Source organism: Protopterus annectens, chromosome 1.part1, assembly GCF_019279795.1.
Source record: "Protopterus annectens isolate FY-2018-M chromosome 1.part1, PAN1.0, whole genome shotgun sequence".
Classification (NCBI taxonomy): domain Eukaryota; kingdom Metazoa; phylum Chordata; order Ceratodontiformes; family Protopteridae; genus Protopterus; species Protopterus annectens.
Genome location: NC_056726.1, coordinates 1,959,122,225 through 1,959,138,387, shown reverse-complemented (window position 1 = coordinate 1,959,138,387; position 16,163 = coordinate 1,959,122,225). Strand labels below are relative to the sequence as shown.

General features: G+C 37.7%; 1 protein-coding gene across 1 annotated transcript in view; it reads left to right on the top strand.

Moving 5' to 3' along the window:
* The window catches only part of PLB1 (phospholipase B1), an 88,968-nt gene extending 75,182 nt beyond the window's left edge, over positions 1-13,786 (top strand). The window contains exon 3 of the mRNA XM_044086731.1: positions 13,417-13,786. Within this exon, the coding sequence (XP_043942666.1) occupies positions 13,417-13,707 (291 nt within the window). The 3' untranslated portion in view covers positions 13,708-13,786. The remainder of the gene's footprint in view (positions 1-13,416) is intronic.
* Positions 13,787-16,163: the final 2,377 nt, after the last annotated feature.

The following is a 16,163-nucleotide window of genomic DNA, read 5'->3' as shown; positions in this document are numbered from 1 at the left end:
AAACCTTAAAACACTCCCTGAACATCCAAATAAAGTAGCATATAAAAGAACTACTGGTATGTTTAAATGTGGTGTCTGTCATTATTGTTCCTTTTTGTGTACAAGGAATTATGTCACCATTAGGGATAAGCCATATAAAATTCATGGCAGATATACCTGTGAAACTAAAAGCGTGGTTTATGCAGCATACTATCAAAGATACGCTGCATTCTATATTGGAAAAACAGAAAGAAGATTAAAGCAGCGCATATATGAGCACCAGTATGCTATTAGTAAAAAAGATATTAACAATGCTCTCGCCAAGCACATCAACTCGTTTCGAGATCATAATTTTAAATTTGCTATTTTAAAACAAGTTGTAGTTGACCAAAGAGGGGGCCCTTGGCAATTAAAATTGGAAATTGAAGAGTTAAGCTGGCAAATTAGAACTGCAGCATATTTATCTCCAGGGCTAAACGAAAGTGTGTCTGTTAAATGTATTCTCAAACATTTAGCCCTTAATAGATAATTATTCTGTGTATAATACTACTGTTATATATTTGATAAAAAAATTCTCTCTGATAATTTTAGTTTTTACAGCCTAAGGTCAGGTAACCCATTGTTTTGGTGTTTTATTATATCCAAATGTTGTTTGTATTTAAGTGTGTCTTTTGCCATTATAATAATTTAAGGTAAAATATAAATAGTTTTAAACTTAATATTATCATTATGTATATACAATTTTATGTAAGTATGTTATTTCTTAAGTATTTTCATTTAGGATGGTCTTTAGAACTGTGTAATTAACAATATTCCAACACTAGTCTTAGGTGTAGACATCTCGTGGTTTTATAAGTTTGCTTTCTGCTGTCCTTTTGTTTTTAGTTGTATATTTTGATGCATGATAGTCCTTATTAGTTTGTCCAGTATTTTGCTGACACTTTTTATGCCTGTTACCTTTAAGGTATACTTACTTTTTGGTTAATTGATTTAGTGGCTTATTGATTGTCTATATAATGTGTGTAATTAAACTGTTCTAGTGTCTGAAGAAGGAGAAGCACCGCCTTTTCCGAAAGCGCTAAGTAAATAGTTGTTTTAAACCGCTCCGTCTTTATTGCTCGCTTTTTTGTTTTAAAAAATTAAACACATGATAGTACAAAAAGAGAAGCACACATAAATGGAATTGAAACCATGCCTATGTCACTGATGTGCTCAACTCCAGTGTATTAGCAAGGCATGCTACAGGAGCAGTGGGAGGAAAGGAGACTGAAACATGCATTTCAGATGAATAGGACACATGATAGCAGGATGCAAAAGTACTCCTACCTGATTTCAAATGTTGCCTTTTCCCAAGAGTATTCAACGTTACCGGTCATGAACAAATGAAGCCACAGGAGAGCATATGCTTAACATCTCTGAATACACACATATCAGGTGAATGTTAGACCAGTGTTAAGTGAAAAATAAGCAGCAGACAACAGCATACCAAACAACAGGGACGGGGATTAAAATGAATCAGTCACGGTACACATCATTGCATGAATACACTAAGGCATGGAAGCTATCATACATGTATAGCAGTTTTAGCTTATGTAATACCTAGTCCAAACAAAAGCTTGCTCAGGCAGATCCATTGTAAAATTACAATTTATTGAACTTTAATAAATACATATAAAAAAAGATAAGCAGTTTTGCTCACTTCTTATGAGCTTCATCAGATAATCCTATACATGTTTGTCCTGTTTAAATGCACTCAAAAACAGCCTCATTCAACAATCCACACACTTCCTTCCTTTAAGCAGTACATTCCTTTTATCCAATAGTCACCATACAAACATATCTAAAATATCTAAATATAGCATATAAAATACATAACACCAATAAAGGAACTCACAACTCATATCTAATAACAGGCCTAAAAATCAAAATAGCCAATAAAAGATAGTAGAAGTACTAAAACCTACAGCAACAAATAATCTCCAGTGGTCTACCATCCAAGTGCTAACCAAAACCAACCATGCTTCTATACGAAAGTGCTTATCTTTTTTATGTTGTGTTAATTAAAGTTCAATGATAGTTTTACCATGGATCCACCTGAGTCAGTTTTTGTTCGGACTTTGTAGTTGGTCTTTGTGTTTTGTTTGTGTAATACCTAAATAGAACATTCATAGCACGATAATGATTATTGTCAGACTTTTACAATTCAGATCTCATTGAAATGAAACCCCTGCCTGCCTGCCTAAATGATAATCTACAGACGAGCACATGAACTAGTGACACTGCAGATTAGTTATGATAATGTATGTAAATGCACACATTAAGAGAATGGTAGAACACTGTGGGAGAATATTAAAATGAGCATTGTACAAATCAGTAACAATCATGGACTCACAATCCCACCTAATCAATTAACAATGCACAAATCACACTATTACTATGCACATGGAAGCTGTGACAATGCAAATATTAATGGTACCTCAAGTTTTTTTCATGGCCAGAGGGTCTGTTTTCCTCATTCTTTTGCCATACAATGAGAAGTGACATTTCTCTGTGCTTACATACAGACAACAAAGTTGCTCTATGCAAATTATAATGCATGTAGATCATGTTTTATGTTGTGAAAGCTGTTTTGATCAAATACAGTATGTGATGACAATGTCACAGGAAAACTGGTGACTTTACCATATTTCACTATTGTTTGTTGCTGTGAAATGGTGAAAATTAAAAGTAATAAATAGTATTTGACAATAAGGGGATTAAAAGCCACAATGTCAGCCTATAGCATGTAGCATACAATTACCCTTAATATTTATATGCATTACACCCATTTACTGCAAGGTATGGATTGTTTGATCTGACTGCTGCAACTTAGACCACATAAGAGTTATGCCCCCACCTGCCTAAATCCCAGTCTGCTGACCTTGCTGACCTCTGTTCTAGCTAATGATGTTACAGAAGAAGCTATATAGCAGAGGTCAGAAAACACATATTTGAAAGGATGCTACCAACACTGTGTGTGTGTGTGTGTGTGTGTGTGTGTGTGTGTGTGTGTGTGTGTGTGTGTGTGTGTGTGTGTGTGTGTGCGTGCGTGCGTGTGTGTGTGTGTGTGCGTGTGTGTGTGTGTGTGTGTGTGTGTGTGTGTGTGTGTGTGTGTGTGTGTGTGTGTGTGTGTGTGTGTGTGTGTGTGTGTGTGTCCATGTAAAATGAGCAGGTTTAAATAGATTACAGTAGTCAGGAGATCAAATCCCTCCACCCATTCAATTGTCACATCCAGGTTATACAACTTATATCCTATTTGTCCACTAAGTCACTATATAATACACAATGCTATTCTCATGGTTAAAAATCACCCCTCATTGTATGAGTCCCTGCATGCCTAACTCACATTCTTCTGACCTGGGTTATAGCTAGTGACACCACAAAAAATTATTCAACAGTTGTCAGAAAGCACGCATTTGAAGGGATGTTACCAACACTGTCTATGTTAATGAAGATATGCAGAGTTAAAACAATTCCACCAGTCAGGAATTCAGAACCCTCCACCTGTAGAACTGTCACATCCAAGTAATATAACTTACATACTGTTTGTTCAATAAATCAGTACTGTATGATCATCATCATCTTCTTTTGGCTGTTCCCGTTAAGGTTCGCCACAGCGGATCATCTGTTTCCATTTCTTCCTGTCCTCTGCATCTTGCTCTGTCACACCAACCACCTACATGTCCTCTCTCACCACATCCATAAACCTTTTCTTAGGCCTTCCTCTTTTCCTGTTACCTGGTAGCTTCATCCTTAGCATCTTTTTCCCAATATACTCAGCATCCCTCCTCAGCACATGTCCAAACCAATGTAATCTTGCCTCTCTGGCTTTGTCTCCAAAACTTCCAACCTGGGCTGACCCTCTAATATACTTATTCCTAATCCTGTCCACCCTCGTCACACCCAGTGCAGATCTTAACATCTTAAAATCTGCCACATCCAGCTCTAACTCCTGCCTTTTTGTCAATGCCACTGTCTCCAACCCATATAACATAGCTGGTCTCACTACCCTCTTGTAGACCTTCCCTTTCACTCTAACTGGTACTCATCTGTCATAAATCACTCCTGACACTCTTCTCCACCCACTCCATCCTGCCTGTACTCTCTTCTTCACCTCTCTTCCACACTCACCATTATTCTGAACTATTGACCCCAAGTATTTAAACTCATCCACCTTCGTCACCTCTACTCTTTGCATCCTCACCATTCCTATATCCTTCCTCTCATTCACACACATATATTCTGTCTTAGTCCTGCTGACCTTCATTCCTCTTCTCTCTAGAGCATATCTCCATCTCTCCAGGATCTCCTCCACCTGTTCCCTACTCTCACTACAGATCACAATGTCATCTGCAAACATCATAGTGCACTGGGATTCCTGTCTGATCTCGTCTGTGAACCTGTCCCTCACCATTGCAAATGTTATTCACAAAGATCCAACATATAGCTCATTGAATTTTAACTCCTGCATGCCTAGCTCACATTCTCTAAACTATGTAGTAGCTACCAAAGATTTAGAAGAAGGTATACAGCAGCTGTCAGAAAGCAAACATTTACAGGGAGTTTTGTAATATTGTAAAAGTCTAAAAAAATTGACAGTGTTAAAAGACTACAGTAATTACGGGACTCAACCCCCCAAATTATGTAGTAGCAAGTTAAACATCACAACAGGCGAACAATGAGAAATGGAACGTGTTACAGTTGAACTAGTGATGTCTAATAATGGCCGTATCGTTATTTCCTACAGACACAACTTGAGGGTAGACTTACATGTGGCACTGTCATAACAGCATTGGCACGATAACTATGACTGTGAGACTGATGCATACACATTACTGGAATGGAAACCATGTCCCTGCAACTGATATAATTCAGATCAAAGTAGTTTGATGCGAAGCCACAGAAGAACTTAAACTGCATGTGTCTGACAACTCAAAGTTTCATGGAATGTTCAAAAAGGATATTACAAAGGTCTTGAAATAGGGGTTGAGCAGTATGCAGGTGTGTGACAAAGTAATTTATAACTTAATGGAGTGCAAACCATGACTTTTATAGGCATATTCTCCATATCAGTGCATTATCCAGGGTTACAAAAAAAATGTCAGTATGGAATCATAAGAGAAACATGTCATTTAATTGTGCACGATTTGCATATCAGTATCAAGTCAATAACATTCAAAGAATCCAGTTATTATTTCTTTATATCAGTCGGTAAATGTTGAAGGGAACAGAGTTGCAGGCTGAGAAGAACATTTTAAAACATCTCACCCTCAGTAGATTTGAATCCTACAATGAGTATACTTAAAGGGACTCCTCATATTATTCATATATTGAACCACGGAAGCAGATATTGAGAACAGAGTCACCTTACATTACCTTTATATCTGTCAGACCTGCTTACTGATGTGCACTGATGCTAAATTCAGGGGAACAACTGATGGCAAAGTCTTAGCATAAGCTGTGACAAAAAGAGATACTGCCAGCACAGCTTGCTGGAATTTTGTAAATAATTATATGTCATTAGTGAATATTGAAATGATTTATGCAAGATGCTTGTGTTACAAATGTATTAGAACTGTATGTCATGTGTATATCAAAATGCTTGTACAGATATGTGTGTTGAAAATGTATTCGTAGAGTGCTGTGTTTGAAATGTAATCACAGCATGCCCTACTGGAAGAGAACAGAAATGTACCTGCACTATTGTAACTGTTTAAATGTATATGCTTAACAGAAGAAACTGGAGGGTTAACATCAGTCCAGCATACTGAAGAAAAATATCTGAAATTAAATTACTTTATAAGCTACGCAATAAAGAGACTATCTCTCAAGTTTTCAATGCAGCTAGAGACACAAGGTCTCTACTAGGAAGCTTTCTGTATTGTCCTTGGAGTGAACTTATTGCTACTTTTGAATCATGGAAGAATGCAATTGTTTTATCACTTCAAGCATCTGCAAAGGTCTGAGGAAAAGCCCTTGTCTGTATATTTTTACAGGTAGATGCTAAATGCTACCAGCTGTCAGCAATGGGGGGGGGGGGGTTGGCCTGGGAACTAGCAGTCAGATGACCAGAAATTATTTCATTCTGCAAGCTATCCCAGCAGTAATATTTTGGATATTAATTTGAGAAGTATCAAGACAGAGCATTATGTACTCTGTCTTGGACCTGACAACAAGAAGGCCCATTCATCACACATCTGCATTGTTCTAATGAAGTAAGCTTTTAGGGAACAGTATAACTCTCTTAGATACAGTCAGGAATATAGTAAAGCTTAGTTTAGATGTTTTTCTTTATTTGTGTGAGCCCGTACTGCAATGATATTTTAAATATTTCCTGTGGCTTTGAACTCTGATGTCACTGTGAATAGTATTGTTTTGTTCTTTTATTATTTATTATTAAATATATTTAAACCTTTCATTGTGGTTGATCTGTGTAGAGGTATTTAAGTTTTGAGAGTACTTGCATATTTATTTGGTGCCACTGTGTGGACCACTCCTAATAGCCTTGCTCTTGGTCAAACTAACATTTGTGTCAGTATTAATATTACACAGTAAAATTGGACACCCTTTGTTAAAGGTCCTAAAGTAGCTGATAAGGAGTGTTTGGTGGCAGTGGTAACCACCTTATAGTCTGGGCAGAAGAGGGCATAGCTATTAAACCTGTGCCAGCATTTCCCAGGTGTGTGTGAGTGTAAATCAAACCTCAAAGAGTGTGTGTGTGTGTGTGTGTGTGTGTGTGTGTGTGTGTGTGTGTGTGTGTGTGTGTGTGTGTGTGTGTGTGTGTGTGTGTGTGTGTGTGTGAGAGCTACATGGGCAGGGACACAAAGCAATGGTTGGATAGAGGGGGTACTGGAGGTCTTGGCTTGGTCACTCAGCTGAGATCTCAGCTCTATAACTGTACCAGTGTGGAATTTTACTGGGGATCTGGAGGAGGACGGAGAAACCAGCCCCAGACTGACTGTGATGTCTGTGTGCTCTTAAAGGAAATTGCACTTGATGCAAAGAGCTGTATCTGGAAATAATGTGTGTGTACTTGTTATCCTCCTAGTGAACATCCACCACTGTTGCCAGTGGTGAGGATTGAGGCTCCTTGATTACTGGTCCAGTGGGGGGGTCATCACACAAGCATAGGAGTTTTCTTCATTTTGCCATAAAAAGAGAGCTAGTATTACAATGTGTTCAACAATGACCAGCAATGTTGCTTTATGCTAACTGTTATTCAATGTATAAGTTCAGAAATACCTATTTCTGTGTATAAGTCATGTATGTCCATGTGTGTGTGTTCTGTTTAACTATTTTTGGGCCAGATTAATGTTTGGAAATGGGAAGATAGGCTAGAGATGAAAATGTAAAGCAAGAAAACGACAGAGTACTAGTCGAGCAGTTTAAGAATGATCAGAATGGAGGTGGGATAGGCCCATATCTCTTGACTTCTTTACATAATCATAGTTATCTTTATTACTTAGAATTTTTTTGATCATGATATTATAAATATTGTGCCAAAAGAACAAACTTTGTAGGCTAAAGATTTTATTCAAATCATTTGTGTAAATTACACACGTAGGTGTGAAACTGAGAGTTATGTGCGATATGTACGTTTTTGCTGAAAAGGTGTTTTTTTTTTCTTTGAGAGGTACGTGTACAGGAAGGAAATCAGGGATGTAAGAGGTAAGTGAGAGGGTGAGATTAAGTAGAAAGAACAGACAGACATAACTGACAGGGTGGGGTGACATGTTGAAGGAGGGGAATACAATGGCAAAGGAGACATTAGACAAAGAAGGGGAAGACATTGGCAAAGGGTGGAATGTATAAAATGACAGAGGTAGTTATTCACACAATGGGGAGAGAGAACACTGGTCTGAGGATAGTGGATAGCATGAGATATAAAGATGCATTCTCTGTCAGCTCCAACACAGTGAGAAGTTATTCCTCATCCTGGGAGCTGTCACCAGTGGATTCTGCTTCAGTGGCTGCAGGTAGTGCTGAGCAGGGATTTGTCTCAACAAGTTGCTCAAGCATAGTATCAGTATGCCTGATGCCAACATCAAGCCTTTGATCCGATATCTTCTCCACTGGCTTTGCCAGCATCATCACCATCTCCACTTGCACTGCTCCTGGTGGATATCAATGTACCAACCCCTGGGGCAATGCTACCTGATGCAGGTGGTGCTGGTAGAGTAAGAGGTGTGGGGGCAAATCTGGCAGGCAGGGACACAAATGCCCTGGGTGCCTCTGGTGGTGACTATGGTAGTGGTACTGCCGCTGATGTTAGCTGTGGGGAGACAACAGGCCATGCCAGTCTGGTCAGTCCAGGTCTCTGTGCTGTTGCATATAATAGTAACATAAATGGAGGCATATTAAAACATAAAAATTAAAATTAAATAAAAAATAGAAAAATGGTATGGAAAGAGGCATACAAGACTCATGAAATAGCATTCTTAATTTAGTTTTCTCCTAATCAAGACCTACAGTAAAGGACTTATAATGATTCCATCATAGGACACACACATTTACTTCAATTTCTTAAATATTTTATTTACATTATTAGTTTACCCATTATGACAGTGAGAATTACCTCATCAAAACAGCACATTGTTCATTTGGATCTATATTACTAAGTCCAAAGACCTTTGCATTGAACACCACTCCGACACAAAACCACTGAAATTCACTTTCTCAAATCACAGAATTTTTTCCAGGGTAAGGAAGTAGTTGGCCAACACTACAACTTTGCCCTTTTCCCCGTTGTAGTGCCATCTCAGAGATAGTCTATAGAGTTGGAGGGGTGGTAGGCACAGCCCACAACATTGGGGGTGTGAGGGGGGGGCAAAGTTCCCCACTTGGGTGGATTTGATTTAGTGTGGTGTGTGTTCTGTTGTGGTATAGGGCAATAGTTCATTGCCTTGGGAAATTTGTGGACGTGAATTTTGATGGTTTCTTGTAGATGGAGAGGTGTTTGGCGCAAAGGTCTTTTGATGCATTAATGTAGACTCATTTATTTTTGTGGTAGTGAGGATTGAAGCCACAGCTATCCTAACAATTCTAGTGCACAAATACACAATGTGATGAGCCACTTTTTCAGCCATTCAGATGGTGACATGCAGAATCAACATTCAACCCTTGCACAATGGTAGTACTTCTAGTATGGAGTGCCAGTAATAGCAGTTCTTGTCTTGCTGTATGAAAGCATGTTACCAGTATTTTAATTGTTACTTGTTACTATTGAAACATACACATCTTTCACAATATAACCTGTATTTACCCCTCTCACTCCCTGTGCATCTTCTGATTCCTTGCAATCTCTTCGGGGTTGCAAATAAAGGGAAATTGGAATAAAATGCGTATCATGCCATGCATGGATGGAATGCCACTGCATGACAATCTCCTGGTGTTACACTGCTGCTGAGCAGAGCAGGCTTCAAGGATTACCATGGCACAGATGATGTTCTGCTTCATGGTCTTCACCTTTTGTTTCTAATGAGATTGTGCAGGTTTGCTGACCTTTTGTGACAGGAATGGTATGGACCTGGATAAAGTTTGCTGGTGAAATGTGGCGGTCCTGGAGGAAGGCTGTCATTACCACCCATGGTGTGTGGTGGCAGGGTTTCTGACACTCTAGACACAACTGGTAAGCATGCCACTGCAATGTGCTACATATATATATATATATATATATATATATATATATATATATATATATATATATATATATATATGATCACCCTGTGTCTGTAAAGTACCTAAGCCATAGATAACATTGCCATTCTAGGCAAATATGACATCACTGCCAATTGTGTGGAGGCTGGTCCTTATTGTGGTATTGTGTGCTTCTACCATAGAGTTCATTATAACTATCAGTTGAGGATGTCTGTTTTCCATGTCCTTCCATAACTGGGCAGCATCAACACAAAGTTCATCCAGGACAGCCCCCTGCACCTTTAAGCACACTTCAGAGGCCTTCGATTTCAGAATATTCCTCCCAGGTAAAGGATAGGGTGCACTGAACCAATCCACCCACAGACCATTATCTTCATCCATGCATTAACTTATTAAAGGTTGTTCCATGCCAAAGATTGAAACAGACACTAGTGTCACCATGTCCTCTGGCTGTAACACATCTCCAGATATGTGAGTATCATTACCAGACACTGCGGAGGTGTGCACATCAGCACCTTGTTCAGTCCCATCCATTTCTACATGTTGTCCATCACTGCTGCTATCTGTGAATGCATCACATAGAAAACACTGTAGAAAACACATTATAACATGTTGCAAGGAAGCCCTTGTGACATTCAAGACAGGGTTCTATATGCAGCCAACTGCTTTTTATGCTACCTTCCCATGTATGGTGTTGGCAGCCAGTTGCACTACTGATGCTGAATTGAAAGATGCATCATGCCTACATCGTTAGGGTGCACCCATTGGTTTAACAATCATGAGTGTAAACCCTTGATGTGCTCTCCTTACCTGGTCTAACATCCACTGAGACATGGATAAGATGGGTAAGGCCAAAAGTAACATCTACACTCCCCACTGGGAATAAACCTTGTCTCACCAACCTCCATCAATTTATATAAGGAACTGTTTCACCTGTGTTAATCTTTTTGACTCTGGCAGCACACCCCACATTCCCAGATCTCTACTTTTCAGTTTTCTGTGCAATGTATTTAGCACAATTAAGTATACCAGTCAAGTGATGGTAAGCATGGGTCACCATGTGGTTACACCCACCCAAAACACAATAGCCAGCAAAGGAACACCACACTGTCCCCCAATATGGGTGGCTCATTCCCAGATCTCTACTTTTCAGTTTTCTGTGCAATGTATTTAGCACAATTAAGTATACCAGTCAAGTGATGGTAAGCATGGGTCACCATGTGGTTACACCCACCCAAAACACAATAGCCAACAAAGGAAGTCACCACACTTGGTCCCATAATGGCTGGTTTTCAGCCCCTGTACTCATCATTCAAAGGCCGTGTACCTTGTGTGCCTGCATAAGAACTTTATTTTCAACATCGCTGAAGTTATCCAGCCTGTGTCTGTCATATCTTGTGGATATTCTGAACTCTGACTGTACATGATGAAAACAAGTATATGTATTACTACCTATATATCCACAGATTCTACGATCTTACCTGTTCCACACAGGCATACATTCACAGTACAGACCTAACGCATTGTGATATTGTACTATGTAATTCTTCACCACAGTAGACAGCATTCAACCTAGTGTGCTGATATGGCACATGTAACAGTTTTTGTAGATTGCACCATAGTACAACACAAAACTTCTTGACAGAAACTATCCCATAAAACAGTCTGCTGACATTGCATAGCAAAAACCTTATCACAATGCAAATGCAAACAGCATACTAACTGATGGTGTTGCCACAAAAACATATAGGTAAGCAGGAAACAATTATTTCATGTAAAAACATGCATCTTAGTCCACTGTGCTCCTAGTAGGTTATCATTGCATTGAATAGAAAATATACACCTTATCAGCAAAACACATATATCTGAAGATATGAGAAGTTCTGCAGTACTAATTACAGCACTGTGCAACTTGTAAAATCCCAATCACCAAAATGTCCACGCCAAGCTAAACTCCACAAATTTAAACTCTTTTTGGTGGACTATGCAGACAAATGAGGCAATGTATTGTGAATGACTAAGAAATGACTAAGAATCACTTAATTCAACATTTGTGCAATGGAGCCATAATAAGAATCTCATCCATAACAGCCTTCTCATATTCTCAAATTCACAAGGTAGGTGCAAGTGGTAAATGCATACATGCTACAAAACGTCTCAGCAAATGTTTGCATGGTATGAGACTATCAGTTATAGGTGATTAGAAATTAGTACCACATTATTATTCCATTTTACAAATTTCTCACCCTGTGAGGAAGAGATAGCTGGTAGTGTTTATTGATAAAAGGGTCCAAAAATCTGGACTTAGTCTCAGATTGCAGTTTCTCAGAATATTCCCTTTCCCTCCATGGTTTCCCTCCATGGTATGGCCAGCTTGTAGTTGATATATATATATATATATATATATATATATATATATATATATATGTTTGGAATTTGTAAGGGCTTCCCCTCCACAATGGGGAGTGCAGGGAAGGTCTTGACCAAAAAAAAAAAAAAAGTTTAAAGAAAAAGCTGCTCTTCTTTCATATTTTCAATCTTATTTTTTTCATACCTTGGGACTCGGTAATTTGATTCTGAAGATTTTAATACGGAACTCTCCTGCATTGTGTGTAAAGGAAACAAAAATGGTTATTATCTCCTTTGTTACCACATCAAGCAGCATTTTGTGGGTTCATGTAGTTACCCTTCAGAAAAGTGGATGCATAACATGACCAAGGACTCATGATGAGTAAGATATTAAGTACTCAGCACTCTGGTGAAGAGTATCAGTACTACTTATAATCTGAAGTGATACTGTCCTGAAAGTCTGCTCAAGTGGGAATCTGAAATGCAAAGACAGTACGCACAGATGCACTATAAGTGTAAAAGGTCATTTTATTTCTCATGTTCACGATAAATGCATTACCCTCAAGATGGTATTGATAATGTGAACACTTTTAGCATTCATCCTTTTAGAGGAGAAACCTAGAGAAATATAAAATATTTACAAAAATGAAAGTTGTCCCCTCAATATATGACCTCCTTTTAGTGAAATCTATTGTGTCCTTCAGTTCATGTTCCTTAAATTTAACATGATCTTTCAGCAATTGCATTCTCTTTCTGATTCCAGGACTTTAATATAATTTGTACATTTACGCTGTCTTCCCAATAATATAATAACCAGTATCCTGGTCACATACAAGTTGTAAAAACAAGCAGTGTTTTTCAATAACTGCAAATGTTAACATCTTGTAGGACCTGGTTTGACTTTTGTAACCACTACTTAATTTGTGATTTTTAAACATTGGGTTAACCATACTCCAAATTCCTTGTTAATCTTTGTAAACAGGCAAGTATTTTCACTTTGTTAATAAAGATTATAACAAATAAAGGCATGTTGGAAAGGTATCAGGCAATTCAGTGTAAATAATTCAGTAACATGGAGAACTCTGCAATCTGAAAGGAAGAAGATTTAATAGAGGAGCTAATAATGTTTTAATTTATTAAAAGGAGAAAATAGCTGAGGCAACAGAGAGCTACATAATGAGCGAGTTTATGGTTCACTCCAGTGTGCCAGTATATAACTGATTTAGAATTAAATTCATGAAAATGTGCTTTGCGTAAATAAATAACCCTGAGAATTAAAAAGAAATATTAAGTCAGTTAAATTAAGTGCATTTTTAATATCAGTACTGATTATCACTGGTGCCTCCTTTCCTATATTATTCTTTTCATGTTAATGAATATATTTTTTAATAGGAAAAACCTTACTTATTCACAAAGAAAAACAGTGAGTCAACAAAGGAAAGCACTATTGCACCTATATCAACCAAACCAGGGCCCACATCTGTCTTGCCAGGAACCACACCTCTTCCACCAGCATCTGGAATTCCATCCTGGGCAGTTGCTGTTGCTGCAGTAGCAGGTGTTCTTTTGGGGATAGCAGCATCTGTTGCTTTTCTGTCATGTAAGAAGCAATACTTCAAGAAGAAATACGACAAACAGGAGAAAAAGGAAAAAAATATTGACCAAAATATGACATCATTCTAGGAGCAAATGTTTTGCATTTTGATGATCATTTATTTTAATCTATAGGAAAGTCAGCATTATTTTCTGCTTTCTTCATGGACTATTAAACACACTTTAGAGTAATAATTCAAAAGTTGACTTTTCATTGTTGCACTGTTATTTTATTATAGCTTTTCAGATAGGTTTCAAGTATAGTTTTTAATTATTCTTTGAATCAAAGTTTGGTTAGATTTGAGTAAGTGGCAGTAATATTCAGTTTTTAATATGATAATTATAATCTTGGCAATTTATTGGCTGACTATTCAGAATACCAATCATACAGCCCAGAAAAAAACCTGGTCTTAAATCATATTTCTTCAATATTGCTTTTGTTTCTGACCTGCAAAGTACCATGCGTATGTTACATTTAATTCTATACTTGTGATTTGCTGTGTCAGTATTTTAATAATCCTTGTTATGGATTTCACACTTTCTGCAGAATATGATAACCTCCTGATTGGATTGCTGTCTTTTCAAACAGAAATATTCAAGTTCTTTCCTGGTATGTCTTAGTTATTAAATGCAGATGGCCATGTATCAGATAATCTTAGCAGATGAGATAAAATGTTGTGGGTGATAGATGTAGACACTCATATACCTAAGCAGCTGGAATGAGACTTTACACACTATTAAAGCCACTGAATGCATAACAAGGCCACATGAACTTGCCCTTTCAATACTTCCCTCGTGCTTTTGACTTTTCTACTTCTCTTCACTCATTTTTTATGCTTTACAATCAACCATAAAATGATTTCTAAGTCCCATTCTCTGCTGCCCTCTATAATTCTCCTTTTACTAGTTTTGTTGAAAGAATCCTTTGATGCAATTTATTGAACTGATATGCACCTCACAACAAATTGCAATTGCTAAAGCATTCCCTAGTACTCCTCCAAAAATAAAAAGTGGTGGTCTATACTCCATATACAAAAAAAGTTTTTTATGATTATTTATTTATTTCCACTTTATTGATGAGGTTAACCCCACTAGGCCAATGGCCACTTTTCAGGGCAGACCCAAGGTGGTATTTATACTGACTAGGAGAAATTTGGCCTGGAAAACCTGTAAGTGCTGTGGGGTGTTTTACATCTACCTGAGCGATCTCCCAAGTCAGATAGAGCTGGTCTAACATCTCATCTGAAAGATGGCACACTCAAGAGTGCAGCAGCCCCAGTGTTGCACTGCAGTCTTAGTACTGAAAAAATTAACACAATTATCTAAAACTGGAATTATTTAACATTACAGCTACCACTGTAGCACTGTGTTTAGATCCTGGTCTGTTAACCAAGAGCAGGGTGAAATCATCAGATTTATCATCCATGCTGAATCTCTGAGCCATGTTTCTATTATAGCTATTCATTTTCCTGTATAATGAACAGACCATAACACCAGTTGTTAGAACAATTTATTACTGCTATTTCCTGCATTCATATATACAAAAGAAAGATGTGCATTTCATTGTCACTGGTGTTGCTGTTGCTACAGGGGCCAGGGTGTATGTGGATGCATTCTGCTAATAACAGAATAAAACAAAAATCATTATTAAAGTTTCTGCAGTTTTACTACAGTATACCAAGAGTACATTCAATAGAGAAGTTTCAGAGTTATGCTGAAATCTTTTTTTATTAAGCGTAGCAATTTCTAAAGTAAGTAGTCCACTATTCTGGTATTTTGGTATCAATAAAGTTTGCTGAGATTCTGTAACTGCTGTTATGGGTTAGAGTAGTTTTTTTATTTGTACATTTATTATATTACTAAAGAATCAAGTACTAGAATAGCTACTAGTTCAGAAGTTAGGTTAGCTATTAATATACTATATTAGTAATTAGGAGAAAGTTCTGCAAGCAAATTAGTTAACTTGGATAAAGGCATGAAATTATCACATTATCTATGGTATGATCCTATTTATTCTCATTGGGGTAATACATAATTATACTGACTAGGAGAAATTTGGCCTGGGCTGGGTAAGGCCAATTTCTAACCAAAAGGGATAGGTTATTCTGAACACAAAAAAGGGAAATTGGCTAGACTTAAAATGGCCTGCAAGGGCAGCTAGCCTAGTACTTACCTATGGCCCTATGAACCTCTGAATGCCTAGGCTTAAGATGGCCTGCAAGGGCAGCTAGCCTAGTACTTACCTATGAACCAGTGAATACAATCACATCATATGTCAAAAATATCTCATCATATCTATGATTTAAAATCTAATTTAAAGCTGTTTAAGTCTCAACAAAATGGTGCTGGACGTATAACAACGCCATTACTTAGACATATCTTGTTAATTTCAAATCCCATTGATATTGTACTTGTCAGTATTTATTTATTTATTTTACATTTGTTGACCGGCTAGTCTAACTGGATATATGTCCATTTTCAGTAGAGGCCCGGGCAGTGGCGGCTGGTGACTTCAAATCAAAGGGGGGCTGCAGGAGACAGCTGAA